At 43.9% G+C, this 19,010-nt stretch overlaps 1 protein-coding gene and 1 pseudogene across 1 annotated transcript in view; one reads left to right on the top strand and one right to left on the bottom strand.

Moving 5' to 3' along the window:
* Positions 1–19,010, top strand: part of LOC134909506 (probable cation-transporting ATPase 13A4) — a 369,987-nt gene that overhangs the window by 140,999 nt on the left and 209,978 nt on the right. Inside the window, exons 13-15 of the mRNA XM_063916443.1 lie at positions 8,685–8,746; positions 13,367–13,517; positions 17,649–17,735. Of these exons, the coding sequence (XP_063772513.1) occupies positions 8,685–8,746; positions 13,367–13,517; positions 17,649–17,735 (300 nt within the window). The remainder of the gene's footprint in view (positions 1–8,684; positions 8,747–13,366; positions 13,518–17,648; positions 17,736–19,010) is intronic.
* On the bottom strand, positions 17,123–17,241 carry LOC134912082 (5S ribosomal RNA; annotated as a pseudogene).

Below are 19,010 nucleotides of genomic sequence, written 5' to 3'. Positions count from 1 at the left end.
TCGTCACAGTCGCCCGGAGGCAAGTTCATACCAGTAGCCCCCCCCCCTTATATTTAGATAAATATATGTATGTATGTGTGCATATATGTATGTGTGTGTCTGTGCATGGAGTGTTCTGAATTATTTATTTTTTATATACTGTATATATATATATATATATATATATATATACATTTAATTGTCTTTTATTTTAAATCACACATTTCTTAGCAGTCATACCCAGGATTAGAACCCACTGACAGCAGACACTTTACTGATGGAGCTATCTGCTCCAGTACAGGAATCATGAGAATTGTAACTATATGAAGTTATGTGTAATTATCAGAGAAGTAACTTCATATAGTGAAAAGGTAGCGGCAGCCATCAATTAACTTACTTCAATGGTGTCACAGAATGGGAGGAGAGGTGCCCCCTTCAGAGCAGGAGCCCGGCGGCAGATGACTCCGTTGCCTCCCAGAGTTCTGCCTCTGCGTACCATTAAAATGGTAATAGTCCTGCATAGTGTGACTTAACATATGTATTAGGGATAATGAAAGTGGACAAGCAGGATCCTGAAACCTATAGGGCTAGGTGGTAGGGCAATGCACAGTGGTCTGCCACACAACTCCTATGTACTCCTGTGGCACAGTACATTCCAGTGTGTGTGTGTGCAATTTTACATTTGTCAATAATAGAAATGCAAAAAAAACACAAAAAAAAGTGACATGTCTGAGTGGGAAGCTGAGGCCCCTGAGGAAGTGGAGGGTGCAGCTCATCCGTTGGGGGAGAGTAAGTCATTTGTAACACAGAAATGTTTTTGTAAGCTAGTTTTAATTTTTATACAGGTACATGTGTTCTCCAAATGTAACCCTGCAAATGCTAATCTGAAACACATACCAACAGGCCCTGCCTCAGCTTATGTATTAAGGCATGATAGCAATGAGTCAGGACATGCTGGGATATGTAGTTCACCTACAGATGTACAGTCGCAGTCTGATGAGGCTGGGCCTACACACTAAATGGTGAGCCAAGGCCACTCCAGATGTGGATAAAGTACACATACCAGCAGGGCCTGCACCCGTTTTAGCATGGCTATTTTTGGTAAACATTGCAGGCCGTGCTGGTATGTATAGTTCCGGAACAGCTGGAGAAGCAAAGGTTCTATATCCCTGATCTAGCTAGTGAACGGTTAAAGTGTGTTTTGTTAGTGATGTGCACCGGAAATTTTTCGGGTTTTGTGTTTTGGTTTTGGATTCGGTTCCGCGGCCGTGTTTTGGATTCGGACGCGTTTTGGCAAAACCTCCATGAAAATTTTTGTCGGATTCAGGTGTTTTTTGGATTCGGGTGTTTTTTTACAAAAAACCCTCAAAAACAGCTTAAATCAAAGAATTTGGGGGTCATTTTGATCCCATAGTATTATTAACCTTTCAGTCTATTCTGAACACCTCACACCTCACAATATTATTTTTAGTCCTAAAATTTGCACCGAGGTCGCTGGATGGCTAAGCTAAGCGACACAAGTGGCCGACACAAACATCTGGCCCATCTAGGAGTGGCACTGTAGTGTCAGGCAGGATGGCACTTCAAAAAAATTGTCCCCAAACAGCACATGATGCAAAGAAAAAAAGAGGCGCACCAAGGTCGCTGTGTGACTAAGCTAAGTGACACAAGTAGCCGACACAAACACCTGGCCCATCTAGGAGTGGCACTGCAGTGTCAGGCAGGATGGCACTTCAAAAAAATTGTCCCCAAACAGCACATGATGCAAAGAAAAAAAAGAGGCGCACCAAGGTCGCTGTGTGACTAAGCTAAGCGACACAAGTGGCCGACACAAACACCTGGCCCATCTAGGAGTGGCACTGCAGTGTCAGGCAGGATGGCACTTCAAAAAAATTGTCCCCAAACAGCACATGATGCAAAGAAAAATGAAAGAAAAAAAGAGGTGCAAGATGGAATTGTCCTTGGGCCCTCCCACCCACCCTTATATTGTATAAACAGGACATGCACACTTTAACGAACCCATCATTTCAGCGACAGGGTCTGCCACACGACTGTGACTGAAATGACTGGTTGGTTTGGGCCCCCACCAAAAAAGAAGCAATCAATCTCTCCTTGCACAAACTGGCTCTACAGAGGCAAGATGTCCACCTCATCATCATCCTCCGATTCCTCACCCCTTTCACTGTGTACATCCCCCTCCTCACAGATTATTAATTCGTCCCCACTGGAATCCACCATCTCAGGTCCCTGTGTACTTTCTGGAGGCAATTGCTGGTGAATGTCTCCACGGAGGAATTGATTATAATTCATTTTGATGAACATCATCTTCTCCACATTTCCTGGAAGTAACCTCGTACGCCGATTGCTGACAAGGTGAGCGGCTGCACTAAACACTCTTTCGGAGCACACACTGGGGGGGTAACTTAGGTAAAATAAAGCCAGTTTGTGCAAGGGCCTCCAAATTGCCTCTTTTTCCTGCCAGTATACGTACGGACTGTTTGACGTGCCTACTTGGATGCGGTCACTCATATAATCCTCCACCATTCTTTCAATGGTGAGAGAATCATATGCAGTGACAGTAGACGACATGTCAGTAATCGTTGGCAGGTCCTTCAGTCCGGACCAGATGTCAGCACTCGCTCCAGACTGCCCTGCATCACCGCCAGCGGGTGGGCTCGGAATTCTTAGCCTTTTCTTCGCACCCCAAGTTGCGGGAGAATGTGAAGGAGGAGCTGTTGACGGGTCACGTTCCGCTTGACTTGACAATTTTCTCACCAGCAGGTCTTTGAACCTCTGCAGACTTGTGTCTGCCGGAAAGAGAGATACAACGTAGGTTTTAAATCTAGGATCGAGCACGGTGGCCAAAATGTAGTGCTCTGATTTCAACAGATTGACCACCCGTGAATCCTGGTTAAGCGAATTAAGGGCTTCATCCACAAGTCCCACATGCCTAGCGGAATCGCTCTGTTTTAGCTCCTCCTTCAATGTCTCCAGCTTCTTCTGCAAAAGCCTGACGAGGGGAATGACCTGACTCAGGCTGGCAGTGTCTGAACTGACTTCACGTGTGGCAAGTTCAAAGGGTTGCAGAACCTTGCACAACGTTGAAATCATTCTCCACTGCGCTTGAGTCAGGTGCATTCCCCCTCCTTTGCCTATATCGTGGGCAGATGTATAGGCTTGAATGGCCTTTTGCTGCTCCTCCATCCTCTGAAGCATATAGAGGGTTGAATTCCACCTCGTTACAACCTCTTGCTTCAAATGATGGCAGGGCAGGTTCAGGACTGTTTGCTGGTGCTCCAGTCTTCGGCACGCGGTGGCTGAATGCCGAAAGTGGCCCGCAATTCTTCGGGCCACCGACAGCATCTCTTGCACGCCCCTGTCGTTTTTTTAAATAATTCTGCACCACCAAATTCAATGTATGTGCAAAACATGGGACGTGCTGGAATTTGCCCAGATGTAATGCACGCACAATATTGGTGGCGTTGTCCGATGTCACAAATCCCCAGGAGAGTCCAATTGGGGAAAAGCCATTCTGCGATGATGTTCCTCAGTTCCGTAAGAGGTTGTCAGCTGTGTGCCTCTTATGGAAAGCGGTGATACAAAGCGTAGCCTGCCTAGGAACGAGTTGGTGTTTGCGAGATGCTGCTACTGGTGCCGCCGCTGCTGTTCTTGCTGCGGGAGGCAATACATCTACCCAGTGGGCTGTCACAGTCATATAGTCCTGAGTCTGCCCTGCTCCACTTGTCCACATGTCCATGGTTAAGTGGACATTGGGTACAACTGCATTTTTTAGGACACTGGTGACTCTTTTTCTGAGGTCTGTGTACATTTTCGGTATCGCCTGCCTAGAGAAATGGAACCTAGATGGTATTTGGTACCGGGGACACAGTACCTCAATCAAGTCTCTAGTTGCCTCTGAATTAACGGTGGATACCGGAACCACGTTTCTCACCACCCAGGCTGACAAGACCTGAGTTATCCGCTTTGCAGCAGGATGACTGCTGTGATATTTCATCTTCCTCGCAAAGGACTGTTGGACAGTCAATTGCTTACTGGAAGTAGTACAAGTGGTCTTCCGACTTCCCCTCTGGGATGCCGATCGACTCCCAGCAGCAACAACAGTAGTGCCAGCAGCAGTAGGCATTACACTCAAGGATGCATCGGAGGAAGCCCAGGCAGGAGGGGACTCGTCAGACTTGCCAGTGACATGGCCTGCAGGACTATTGGCTTTCCTGTGTAAGGTGGAAATTGATACTGAGGGAGTTGGTGGTGTGGTTTGCATGAACTTGGTTACAAGAGGAAGGGATTTAGTGGTCAGTGGACTGCTTCCGCTATCATCCAAAGTTTTTGAACTTGTCACTGACTTCTGATGAATGCGGTCCAGGTGACGTATAAGGGAGGATGTTCCAAGGTGGTTAACGTCCTTACCCCTACTTATTACAGCTTGACAAAGGCAACACACGGCTTGACACCTGTTGTCCGCATTTGTGTTGAAATAATTCCACACCGAAGAGGTGATTTTTTTTTGTATTTTGACCAGGCATGTCAATGGTTATATTCGTCCCACGGACAACAGGTGTGTCCCCGGGTGCCTGACTTAAACAAACCACCTCACCATCAGAATCCTCCTTGTCAATTTCCTCCCCAGCGCCAGCAACACCCATATCCTCATCCTGGTGTACTTCAACAGTAACATCTTCAATTTGACTATCAGGAACAGGACTGCGGGTGCTCCTTCCAGCACTTGCAGGGGGCGTGCAAATGGTGGAAGGTGCAAGCTCTTCCCGTCCAGTGTTGGGAAGGTCAGGCATCACAACCGACACAATTGGACTCTCCTTGGGGATTTGTGATTTAGAAGAACGCACAGTTCTTTGCTGTGCTTTTGCCAGCTTAAGTCTTTTCATTTTTCTAGCGAGAGGATGAGTGCTTCCATCCTCATGTGAAGCTGAACCACTAGCCATGAACATAGGCCAGGGCCTCAGCCGTTCCTTGCCACTCCGTGTCGTAAATGGCATATTGGCAAGTTTACGCTTCTCATCAGACGCTTTCAATTTTGATTTTTGGGTCATTTTACTGAACTTTTGTTTTTTGGATTTTACATGCTCTCTACTATGACATTGGGCATCGGCCTTGGCAGACGACGTTGATGGCATTTCATCGTCTCGGCCATGACTAGTGGCAGCAGCTTCAGCACGAGGTGGAAGTGGATCTTGATCTTTCCCTATTTTAACCTCCACATTTTTGTTCTCCATTTTTTAATGTGTGGAATTATATGCCAGTATCAATAGCAATGGCCTACTACTATATATACTGCGCACAATTGAAATGCACCACAGGTATGGATGGATAGTATACTTGACGACACAGAGGTAGGTAGAGCAGTGGCCTTCCGTACCGTACTGCTATATATACTGGTGGTCACTGTCAGCAAAACTCTGCACTGTACTCCTCCTAAATAATATACTGGTGGTCCCCAGTGCCCACAAAAAAGCAGTGTGAGCACAGATATATGTAGCACACTGAGCACAGATATTGAGTGTTTTTCAGGCAGACAACGTATACTGGTGGTCACTGGTCAGCAAAACTCTGCACTGTACTCCTCCTATATAATACAGCTGCTCCCCAGTCCCCACAATTAAGCAGTGTGAGCACAGATATATGCAGCACACTGAGCACAGATATGGAGTGTTTTTCAGGCAGACAACGTATACTGGTGGTCACTGGTCAGCAAAACTCTGCACTGTACTCCTCCTATATAATACAGCTGTTCCCCAGTCCCCACAATTAAGCAGTGTGAGCACAGATATATGCAGCACACTGAGCACAGATATGGAGTGTTTTTCAGGCAGACAACGTATACTGGTGGTCACTGGTCAGCAAAACTCTGCACTGTACTCCTCCTTTATAATACAGCTGTTCCCCAGTCCCCACAATTAAGCAATAAGCACTGCAGTAGCACAAATATTATTAATAAACGGAGAGGACGCCAGCCACGTCCTCTCCCTAACATTTCCAATGCACGAGTGAAAATGACGGCGACGCGCGGCTGCTTATATAGAATCCGAATCTCGTGAGAATCCGACAGCGGGATGATGACGTTCGGGCACGCTCAGATTAACCGAGCCATACGGGAGAATCCGAGTATGACTCGGACCCGTGTAAAATGGGTGAAGTTCGGGGGGTTCGGTTTCCGAGGAGCCGAACCCGCTCATCACTATGTTTTGTGCCTTGCTTCTATAACGTGTAATGTGAGTAACTAATGTAGTATTGTTTACATTCATTACAGATGATGCAGTTGGAGATCCCAATATCTTGATTGGCCTATGCCTAGAACGAATGGAGGGCCATTTTAGGGACCTCCTGCAGGAGATTATTTGGTTCCAGAATTTTTTTAATGTTTTTGTGTAATTGCTAAAAATATCACATTCTAATCACTAAAAAAATAAAAAATAAAAATAATTATTTGATCACAAATGGTGTTTTGTGTTGTGTTTTAAAATAAAAACATAGGTACAGATGTTTTTAAAGTTGAAAATGGGTACATTAAAGAGTTACAAATGGCTTCTTAATGAACTAAGAAACGACACTTCAAATTCAAAGAGTGTGACCTGATAGTTAGGAGCTGATTGTTTAATAATTTCACAAACCCCATTTTAACACACACTACACAAGTAAAAATTAAAAAAAGTGTAATGTACATTATGTCAGTGAAGGATTACACACATTTAAATTATGTGGTATTGAAAAAATAGAGTCACAAACACTTGGTAACTTCTTAAAAAAAAAATTAGGATTGTTATTGTGCAATTAGGCTGACAAACTCTTCATCTTGAAGTCTTTGAAGACTTAATTGTCCAATCACATTACAAATCATTACCCTAATTGGTTTCTTAATTGAGAAAGGGATACAATAAAGTATGTAGGTGAAAAAAAACAAGTACTGTGCGAATATTTGCAAAATAACATAAGCATGTGTACTCCTGCGAAGGCATTGCACATATGTGACGGGGTATGTATGGCAGTCATGCGAACGGATCGCTAGCATGCGATGCTACATAATACACACCTACTTTGTGCATTGGTGTGTGGTCGTTTGCAGTAGTGTGTGGTGGGCGTTTGTTTGCATTCTTGCGATGTGCTCGCTGCTGTGCGAACGCTGCTTGCATGTAAACCAAATTGCAAACAACTCGGAATGAGGGCCCATGTCCTTAGCCAAACATTGAAGTTTGTCTCCCCCCCCTGTGTACTGGCAAATGCTTCCTAAAAAGTTAGTGTTTGCCGCCTGCTTCAGAGCAGTCCCTAACTTCCTAAATTCATTTATTATGCTTTTATGGCCATGAGTTAAGCATTAGCCAGGCCATTTGTCCTTAGGTGGACAATGACATCCACCTCACCATCTTTTCTTGCTGCCTTCACAGTTCTTAGCATGCACTCTTTCTCCCTTGGAGCTGTGGTTCCAGGTAAGCACCTCACTTGTTTCTCTACTTCATTTGCATTTCCCAGATTTATTCATCTAATAATGGAATCTTCCAATAGTAGTGCAGTTCTTTTTGGAGATGCAATTTTCCTATTCCTATAGTTACAGTAGTAGAAGTCCCCATATCCTCCTGTTCTGCTCTGCCTCTATTAGTTGTATCTTCCAGCCTTGCAAGAGCAGCATATGAGTTTTGCAGTGGGAGGTATCTGTGTCCCTCTGGAAATCTCTGCCTTGGAGAGCCCACAGTAGTCGAGGCAGAATGTCATCTGGTGGTTCTCTGAAGCAGTGGAGGCCTCAAGGACACAGACATCCTAGAAATCTCAGCATGCAGTTTAGCTATCTCCTCCTTCAGCAGAGAATATTGCTCACAGATTGGACAGCAGCTAAGTCTCCACAATGCATCTTGCAAAACAAATGCATTACGGGGGTCATTTTGAGTTGATCGCTCGCTAGCTAGTTTTAGCAGCTGTGAAAACGTTATGACGCCGCCCACTGGGAGTGTATTTTAGCTTAGCAGAAGTGCGAACGGTTGTATCGCAGAGCGCCTGCAAAAAATGTTTGTGTAGTTTCAGAATACTGTAGCTCAAGACCTACTCAGCGCTTGCAATCACTTCAGACTATTCAGTTACAGATTTGACGTCACAAACCCGCCCAGCGTTCGCCCAGCCACGCCTGCATTTTTCCTGGCATGCCTGCGTTTTTACGCATACTCCCTGAAAACGGTCAGTTGCTACCCAGAAATGCCCACTTCATGTCAATCACTCTGCGGCAAGCAGTGCGACTGAAATGCATCGCTAGACCCTGTCTAAAACTACATCGTTCGTTGTGCCCGTATGTCGCGCGTGCGCATTGCGCTGCACACGCATGTGAAGAACTGCCGTTTTTTAGCCTGATCGCTGCGCTGCGAACAAAGGCAGCTAGCGATCAACTCGGAATGACCCCCAACATCCATTGCACTGCACTAGCCCAAACATTGTATCAGATGTTAATGGTATTTCCAATATTTGTGTTCCTGTATTATAAAACTCACCTTTTTCTGTATTCTAACTCGCCTGCTGCTGTTTCAAACTCACAATTCACTTAAATAGCCAAGCTATCACTTTAGGATGCAAACTCTCACAATATGAATAGTAATAGTGGGCATATGGTAAAATTCTACACTACACTATAATACATACAATGGAGTATCAACTTTAGTGAAACAAAATTTCTTTTTATATTTACCTAGACAGGCACTTTGACAGAAGACATCTTAGATGTATATGGCATTCTTCCTTGTGATAACAGTCGGTAAGTTTCGGGTAATTAATCAATAGGAAAATATGTAACAGATGATCCCACAATCCTTATTCTTTCTGTTATTGTTATTATTAACTGTCATTTTTATGGTATGGTGACACAAGGGTTTTGCAGCACAGTACATAGGATAGAACATTACAAAACATGAGAGATCATAAAGGACATTTAATAGACAAGTTTATAAAGTTAAATATATACATAGTTACAATATGCATATTAAACATATTAAACAATTATATATAGACCACAAAAGAAACTCACAAAGAGATTACATTCTACAGGAGCTATGGTTGGAGACATAGGACTTGATCCAATTAGGTGTGAGTCTGCTAATGCAAGTTTCTTTCATGAAACTCGAAGACTTCGCACAAATGCGCATACCCAAGAAATACAAGATCTAAGTAGAAATGCCAATTTGTGGTAGTTGAGAATGTGCACATTTTCTACATAATACAACCTGGGAGAAGTGCATGAAAAACTGGGAAGAACTTCCTGGACTCCAAAAAATGTGACAACTTTGTTACAAGAATCATACAGCAGGATGTTACTGGGCACAAGGAAAGTATTGGTTGCTCTTAAAAGGTGTCATATGGCAAATTTGTGCATTCTTTTTCTAAGTAATAAAATATAAAATGGAATTATTTTTCATTGAAATAGATAATTACATTTAGGATGCATACACATAAGGAAAAGTTGATTTTGGTGTAATTTGAGGCCATTTTTTTTAACCCTAATAATTACATGTAATTATTGGCCCAATTAAGCTAATTAGAACATTCCAAATGCCTAGTTAGTCATTAGGGGAGGTGACCAAGGGGCAGGAGTATATCTAGGGGTCCGAGCGTTCCTGCCAAAGTAAGGGACTGCCCCCCCCCATATTTTCATCATGCACCAAAAAAAGGGGCATGTAGCGTGCAGAATAGGCATGGCAACACCACAGTACCCCCCAATTCAAATACCCTTATACCCTACACTACATCACTGGCCCCTCTATACACTATACTCATTGGCATTACTATAATGGATGCAATGTGTGCGGTGCACACATTGCACCCATGTCCAGGGGGGGTCCACACTGCACACATTGCACTCATGTTTTATTACTCCATTCCGGAGTCCCTTGTCGGAGCTCGAGACGCAGTAAAAAAATGGCCACTACACATGTGCAGTAGGAATTTAATAGATCCTCCTCTAAGTAGCGCATACAGGGGGGATTCTGAGTACCCAGAAACCCCCCCTGACAGGCAAGAGAGAGCAGACATGATATTACAAAGCCCCGCCCCCTCACAGCAAATTGCCACAATTCCCTGTTCTGTGGGAAAAGAGCAGAGCCAATATGATTAGATTCCATTAGACTTGTGTAATTTTAGCTCTGCCCCCTCCTGATAGACCCATTAATCATGACATTTTGCCATGAGGGGGCAGGCCTTAATATTGTGCCCGCTTTCTTTGCTCAGTATCTACAATACACTGTTGCTAGGTGAGACTCAAGAATGTGCATGTGTGTGCGCATGTATGTGTGTGCACATATATGTGTGTGTGTGTGTGAGTGTGTACATTATGTGTTTATATGTATGTGTGTGTAAATAAATATATATATATATATATATATATATATTTATTTGCTGTTATATATTATAGTAATGCCAATGAGTATAGTGTATAGAGGGGCCAGTGATGTAGTGTAGGGTATAAGGGTATTTGAATTGGGGGGTACTGTGGTGTTGCCATGCCTATTCTGCACGCTACCATGCCCCTTTTTTTGGTGCATGATGAAAATATGGGGGGGGGGGCAGTCCCTTACTTTGGCAGGAACGCTCGGACCCCTAGATATACTCCTGCCCCTTGGTCACCTCCCCTAATGACTAACAGCAGTGTAGACCCCTTGGGCACAGCACTGCAGTGGGCCCCCTACCCATCCTCCAGCGGTAGGGGTGGGCGGTGCTATCAGCGGCAGCTTTGATGTCCTGCGAGCGGTAGTGGGTGTTCTTTTTTTTACGCTCAGCATGTAGGACCTGGAGCAGTAATTTCTGCTAATTACTCCTTTACTGCACAGATGGGGCTAAACTGTAGAAGGGGTATTGGGTTGAATGAAGAAGCCCTGGTACATGACTTCCAGGGTGGTAGGGGGTGTTTAATACGTAGGGGAGGGGAGGATAGTGGAGTGGGCTTAATATTCATCATTTTCCAGTGGGGGGGGGGGGTGGGCAGCTTACTTGACTGCATATATCTCAAGTTCCTGAAAATATATTTCTTAGCTTTGAATAGGATACAAAACTAGAGAGTCCCACCTTTCAGGAGGTGCTAGGGACTTGGGGATCAGAGTTCAGGAGCCAGAGCAATTCACCAACGAAAATATAAAACTGCATACCAGCCGTTTGGAGCTGGAGCAGGGACCAGCTGCTGGAAGGCTGATATCTCTGGCTCTGGGCATAGTAGAAACAAGCTGCCAGTGTCCACCATGAGTGGAGAGTCACAGCTTTTGGAGTATACCATCAGAAAAACTCTAAGTCAAACAAAACCCGAGATATCTGGCTGGGAAGAGCAATTAACAGGCTAGGATGGGGACCACTGCTTTCAAGTCGGATATCTCTGGTTCCCCAGGGCCGATTTTCAAAAATCTGGTACCCCTGGAAAGAGGGGACCTTCAGCTATCAGCCTAGGGCCCTTATACTCCTGGGGCCCTTGGGCAAGAGCCCATTGAGCCCATACGAAAAGACGGCCCTGGCTAGGATGCACAAGCAGTTTCTGCTGATTAAAATGATATGCAGCATGCCTATATTCTGTGTGCGACTGCGGCTGTATTTGCATATAAAATGCTATATTAGAGTGATTTCCAGGAATACACTGCAACGTAGCATTTCGTATGCAGATACAGCCGCAGTCACACACAGAATATAGGCATGCCGCATATCATTTTAATCAGCAGAAGCTGCTGGTGCCCCTAAGCATACCAAATGCCCTAGGCATTTGCCTAGTTTGCCTATACCTAAGGCCGGCTCTGGACCTCGCACAATACTGCCTGGGAAAAGTATATGCTGGGCAGAGGCTGGCAGATTTTAAGGGGGGAGGAGGAGCAGTGGCGCAGAGTGAGTTTATACCTCATGGTTTAAACATGAACACCTGGCAGTGCAGTGCAGCCACAGCAGCAGCTCACATTTCTTGAGCAGCAGCTGGCCAATTGAAGTAGTGGGGAGGAGATAAATTTGTGAGCGGATCACACAGAGGCAGGCAGTTCGACTAGAGGGAGAAATTGTTCTGTCCTGCTGACAGGTTCTCATGCTTGGCGGCACCCATCCCACCCCCACCCTCTTGGCCAGTGCCCCTGGCCATGGGTTTTGAAATAAGTCCCTAAATTTTACCTTCAATTACAAATTTTCTCTACCTTTTCACACCCTCAGGTACACAAATTTCCTCTAAAAAAGAAAATGTGAATTTGGAATTGTATTATAGTTCGTGAGAGCAGCTTGCAGAAACCAACTCACACCTAATTGGGTCAACCCCATAAAGGGGAGCAGAGATGTAAAGGGCAAATACTGTAGATTTAAAAGAAGTAAAATAAATTATAAATTTAATTTTGTTTATAATGTGTAGTTTGTTATATTAGTTATATGTAAATAGTTACAATATATTTCTTGTTTTTCAACCATGGACAAGGCTGCAAAGGTCTTTCCATATTCTAATTTCTATATTCATATATAGTAAATGGATGCTCTTTTCTTATTTGAAGGTCAATTAGAATGTTCTTTTTAAGATCATGGGGGTTCCTCTTCGTTTCCTAGTCAGTTATATCACATTTCAATTTTATACAAAATTAGATATGTGGTGGGATGTAATGCCACCCGAGTCTGGCAGCTCTGTGGGCTGCCGGCCAAACTTAGGGGGTCATTCCGACCTGATCGCATGCTGCTGTTTTTTGCACCGGCACGATCAGGTCTGAAAAGAGCATGCGTGTGGGCCGCAATGCGCAGGCGCGTTGTTGCCCGTCGCTGGGCAACAACAGATTGGAAGAAGAAAGCGTTCGCAGCGGCGAACGCTAGAATATTGACAGGAAGAGGCCAGCCAGGGGTGTCAACTCACCATTTTCTGGGAGTGTCGAAGAAAACACAGGCGTACCCGGCTGTTTGCAGGGAGGGATCCTGACGTCAGCTCCAGGAAGGATTATTGCAGCGGGTGAGTAAGTCTTGAGCTGTGCAGAGACTGCACAAACTTTTTGCTTGCGCAGCTCTCTGCACAGCCGATCCCACACCAGCACAGCTTTAAACCCCTCCCCTGTAGGCAGCGATTACCTGGTCGCAGCAGTGCAAAAAATAGCCTGCGTGCAACCAGGTCAGAATGACCCCCTTAGACATTTTTTAAAAGGGCCAATCATTTACAAGTAATGGTTTTGCCTTATAAGTGATTGCCCCTTTAAAAAAATGTATGAGTTCGGCCGGCAGCCCACACAGCCGCCGGACTTGGGTGGCATTACATTCCGCCGCATATCTGATTTTGTGTAAAATTGAAATGTGATATAACTGACTAGGAATCAAACAGCATTACATCTCGCCGATGATCTTTAAGGATTTTATACTTACACCTCCAGACAATATTCATCACACATTTTTTCAGTTTTCAGGATGTGATTTTGTTCAATTCTTTCCATACTCTGACCTGGTCCCACATATTTAAAGCAATGACTACCTGTCATTCACTTATCTTGCTGGATGGAAAATTACAGGGAGATCCATTGGACTTGAAGATGTTTGAAGGAACTGCTTGGGTAAGTGATTTTCTTTTATAACTCAGACACTGCTCAGGGTCCTAGAAAAATAACCTGGACCATTTAATGGATGATGTCACATTCAAGTGCCGGCAGAACAGAGAGACTACAAACAGGTGCAGTGTTAACGGGGTCGACCCCGGAATAACCTGAGTCAAAGGTGCGGAGTGAACAGGGTCTGACTCAGGTTCAGACCATGTTCAAAATCCTGGGCTGATCCTGGGATCTTAGTGGAAAAGGGCTATATGTTCACATGCTTCTATACAATAGAACAAGAAAAGTGGCTGCGCTGTGTGTCAGCAGCTATATAAAATAGAGAGCACAACGTATAAAATGTAAAGAATTTATTCTCTTAATCAGTATAGTTATAAAACATGTAGGTTAATAATACACCTATATCTGTTTCAGGTGATATAAAGGTTCAGCCGGGTGATAAAATGGCTATCCAATATATTAAATCCTAATTGTGCAATAGGGAGGGAACTGGAGAATTTGTAGATGTAGTTCCAGATAAATATAAACGTATACTACCTCTCCGGCAAGGGCTGGTTTAAACTTGGCCGGGCGTCCCCGGCTAGTGAGTCCTGCGTTGCCCGATGTTCTGCACAGAGGAGAGAAGTGTTGCGGTGCCCAGTGCCGAGCACCTCCCAATAGAAAGTGATGTATAATCGTCTCCTGTACTCCTGATCGCCAGCCGGCGATAAAGCAAGCTGCTGAGATGCACAATGTGATTGTACAGCGGAGCGGAAAGTTGGGTATCCCAAAGCTGAGTACCTGCCGCCAGGAGGAAATGTGCGGTCGTCTCCTGTTCTCGTGATCGCTGGCTGGCGGTGATAGCAAGCTGCTGTCGGAGAATCAAAGGCGGTTTCTTGCCGCAGTCAGCCGGTCAGCTGGATGGAAAAGAAGCTGTGTGTTATCAAAGCTTACCTTTGATAAAGTCACGTGATCGTGACGAAACGCGTCAGGACCCCGCCTTCCATACACCTGGTCCAGGTGAATCAATCCTGTGCAATCCACAGTTTCTTTTCCATCCAGCTGACCGGCTGACTGCGGCAAGAAACCGCCTTTGATTCTCCGACAGCAGCTTGCTATCACCGCCAGCCAGCGATCACGAGAACAGGAGACGACCGCACATTTCCTCCTGGCGGCAGGTACTCAGCTTTGGGATACCCACCTTTCCGCTCCGCTGTACAATCACATTGTGCATCTCAGCAGCTTGCTTTATCGCCGGCTGGCGATCAGGAGTACAGGAGACGATTATACATCACTTTCTATTGGGATGTGCTCGGCACTGGGCAACGCAACACTCCTCTCCTCTGTGCAGAACATCGGGCAACGCAGGACTCACTAGCCGGGGACGCCCGGCCAAGTTTATACCAGCCCTTGCCGGAGAGGTAGAATACGTTTATATTTATCTGGAACTACATCTACAAATTCTCCCGTTCCCTCCCTATTGCACAATTAGGATTTAATATATTGGATAGCCATTTTATCACACGGCTGAACCTTTATATCACCTGAGACAGATATAGGTGTATTATTAACCTACATGTTTTATAACTATACTGATTAAGAGAATAAATTCTTTACATTTTAAACGTTGTGCTCTCTATTTTATATAGCTGCTGACACACAGCGCAGCCACTTTTCTTGTTCTATAGTCTTCCAATCCATCTCACATAGTGGTGTGGCAAGCGCAGTGTCTCAGGAGCCTGCTGTACCTTAATTTGTTGGCTTTATTTAAATGATTGATTTGTTTGAGGCGCTGAACAAGTAGTTTCTTATGCTTCTATACAAGTTTGTCAAACTCCGCTCCTACGGGTTAAGGCCCTGCACTAAGAATAAACTCAATCACCTTTTATTAGTATATGTTTTACAATTGGATAAAGTATTAGCAAGATATAGCTTTCAATGAGGGCAATACGGATGGTGTAATGGTTAGCATTACTGCCTTACAGCACTGAGGTTATGGGTTTGATTTCTACAATAGCCCTAACTGTGGGGTTTGTATATTCTCTCCTTGCTTGCGTGCGTTTACTCCAAGTGCTCCGTTTTCCTTCCACAATCCAAAAATATACTGGAAGGTTAACTGAATCCTGAACAAAAAAAAAATCCTAGTGTGTAACTGTACATGTATATGTGTTTAGGGCAGACTAGATGGGCCAAGGGGTTCTTATTTGCCATCATATTCTATATTTCTAATGAAAGTTTGTGAAATCCCTGAAATTTGAGAATCCTCCAGACACTCAAGGAGAGAAGGCAAACATACAGTTAGCAAAACTATCTTTAAAGATTGTGTATTTATCTAATGATGAGTCATTTATTTAACAGTACATACTGTACAGTACTTTAAAATATAATTGCAAGATACAATTTGGACAAATTTGATTTGGATAAGCTTGAACACATACATTCACTGTGACTACAAGAAAAAGAAAATGTAGACTATTTTGTGGGTTTACTCTTCAAAAAGGAAATTCAATTCAATCTGACAATAATTAAACATAACTTTTAAGAGATATCTTATAAGATATATTTGTTTGTCTAAAGGTGATAAAACAAGATTAAAAATACTATTTGGCCACCTATCATAGCTGATGGTAAAAGTACTGCATTAAATGGAAGTACAAACAAAGTGAATGTTCAATTGATTCTACCCAAATTGGGTTGATAAATCAGAAAGGGCCCCCTAGAGTATTATAATAACTGCTTTCAAAAACACTCTAGTATATGTATTTGAAGTTAGCTATTCTCAAAAGAACAATTTATGATTATAACAATGAATGTTGGTAGGTGATGGGTTGGTATTGCCAAGATTATTCCAAGATGTGCCAATGCTAGGTAGGGTTGGACTGGCCCACAGGGTTACAAGGTAAACTCTTGTGGGCCTCACTTCCTGGGGGCCTTCCTACTTTTCTAGGGATCAGGTTCCAGACTGTGCACGGGAATTATACATTATACATATTACCTTATACTGCACAGGACTATGGCGTATTTTCTACAGTGCATTGCAGTTATTAGTCTGGTACATTATCATGAATACACTAGCAGTATTTACTATATATATTTATCAAAGGGCCCAGAACATGCACTCTCTAATGGTTATTCAAACCTCTTTGGTGGCTGGCCACAGCCCCTCTGAAGACTGGCCACACCCCTGAACATGGGCCACTACCCAACTACATTCCCCCGGTAGGCCCTTCATGCCCCAGTCCGACACTGATGCTAGGTCTCAGTATGAAGGAAGAAAAGTTGTGAATCTGCTGTCAGTGTTAGGGTCAGAGGGGGTAATTCCAAGTTGATCGCAGCAGGAATTTTTTTAGCAGTTGGGCAAAACCATGTGCACTGCAGGGGAGGCAGATATAACATGTGCAGAGAGAGTTAGATTTGGGTGGGTTATTTTATTTCTGTGCAGGGTAAATACTGGCTGCTTTATTTTTACACTGCAAATTAGATTGCAGATTGAATACACCACACCCAAATCTAACTCTCTCTGCACATGTTAAATCTGCCTCCCCTGCAGTGCACATGGTTTTGCCCAACTGCTAAAAATATTCTTGCTGCGATCAACTTGGAATTACCCCCAGAGTATCTTAGTTTCTCAAAACCTACAAAACTCTGTATTCCCAGGAGGTCTCCCATCCTAGTACTAGCCAAGCCCACCACTGCTTAGCTTCTAAGATAGGACGATATCGGGTGTACACAATATGGTATGATAGTAGGTTAAAGTAATGGTTTTGCCCCATCCAGGATCACTGATGAGATTTCACCTAGCAAAAGGGTTTGATTAGTAGGTTATTGGGGGTATAGTAAGGTAGGAATAAATAGGATGAGTGGAGATTAAAAATTCTGAAGTGAAATCAGGGAAATGGAGTGCAGTGCTGGAGTCAGTGAAATGATTTACAGTTTAGTATGTAGTTTAAGGTGGATCTGCTTTAGACAGGTTGCACCATTCGTCTGACCAATGAGCACCCTGAGTTGCTCAAAAGTATTTGCTACCCCATGGTACAGTGAACACTTTTGTGCAAGATCTCACCACTGTAAAGTGTGGCAGGTGGCGTACAAATGTTACACTCTGTTAAAGAGCTATAAAGATGTACATTTGTCTTTTGCTGTGATCATTTGTGACAGGAACTTGAAGATTATGATGCTACAGTTAATGAAGATGGTCATATGCTTAGTTGCACAATGGTAAAACCTGGACCAAGAGCTAAAAAGGCAAGTGAATTGTGTGTTTTTATATAATGTACAATATTTATTGGTTTAATTATTTTCCACACACTGCATGCATTTTTTGGCAGATTTTGATTTTACATTTTGAACATAGGCCCTCATTCCGAGTTGATCGGTCGCAAGGCGAATTTAGCAGAGTTACACACGCTAAGCCGCCGCCTACTGGGAGTGAATCTTAGCTTCTTAAAATTGCGACCGATGTATTCGCAATATTGCGATTACTAACTACTTAGCAGTTTCAGAGTAGCTCCAGACTTACTCTGCCTGTGCGATCAGTTCAGTGCTTGTCGTTCCTGGTTGACGTCACAAACACACCCAGCGTTCGCCCAGGCACTCCCACCGTTTCTCCGGCCACTCCTGCGTTTTTTCCGGAAACGGTAGCGTTTTCAGCCACATGCCCCTGAAACGCTGTGTTTCCGCCCAGTAACACCCATTTCCTGTCAATCACATTACGATCGCCGGAGCGAAGAAAAAGCCGTGAGTAAAAATACTTTCTTCATAGTAAAGTTACTTGGCGCAGTCGCAGTGCGAACTTTGCGCATGCGTACTAAGCGGATTTTCACTGCGATGCGATGAAAAAGAACGAGCGAACAACTCGGAATGAGGGCCATAATCTTTTTATTGTGCTTTTGTTACTAAATGCCTCACAAGCACATGTGACTTAAAATGAATAAGTAAACCAACTTGAAACACTGTTTAACCCATAGAGTACTGTGATATATAATATCCTGGTCTTCATTTAATAGTCATGATGGCTATTGTCAGAAATCCTAGTGGCCAAAATGTGCAATTCTGATTAGGGATGTGCATAAGACTAAATTTTGGGTTTTGGTTTTGAATCTGTATCTACATCGTGTTTTGGATTTGTATTTGGTTTTGCCTTAACTGCCCTTGTGGATTTTGGTTTTGGTTGCATCCAGTTTGAGCCAAAAGGTTGCACCAAGGTAGCTGGATGACTAAGCTTAGCAACAGCAGTGGACTGCATAAACATGTGGCACTTGAACTTCCAACATGCCACATCTATGAAACAAAAGGGCACTGCGGTGGCAGACATGGTGGCAGTTTAACAAACTATAAACATGTTTGTCATCTACACAAGAAGACAGACAGCAATGCTCCAAACAGCTTAATGCAAAAAAAGAGGTGCAAGATGGAATTATTCTTGCCCCCCCCCTTATGTTGTATACTGTGTATTTAACAGGGCATGCACAGTTGACCAAACCAATCACTTATTATTATTATTACATTTTATTTATAGGC

This window comes from Pseudophryne corroboree, chromosome 4 (genome assembly GCF_028390025.1).
Source record: "Pseudophryne corroboree isolate aPseCor3 chromosome 4, aPseCor3.hap2, whole genome shotgun sequence".
In the NCBI taxonomy this organism is placed as follows: Eukaryota; Metazoa; Chordata; class Amphibia; order Anura; family Myobatrachidae; genus Pseudophryne; species Pseudophryne corroboree.
Note: the sequence above shows the minus strand (reverse complement) of the source record. Positions and strands in the feature narration are given on the sequence as shown.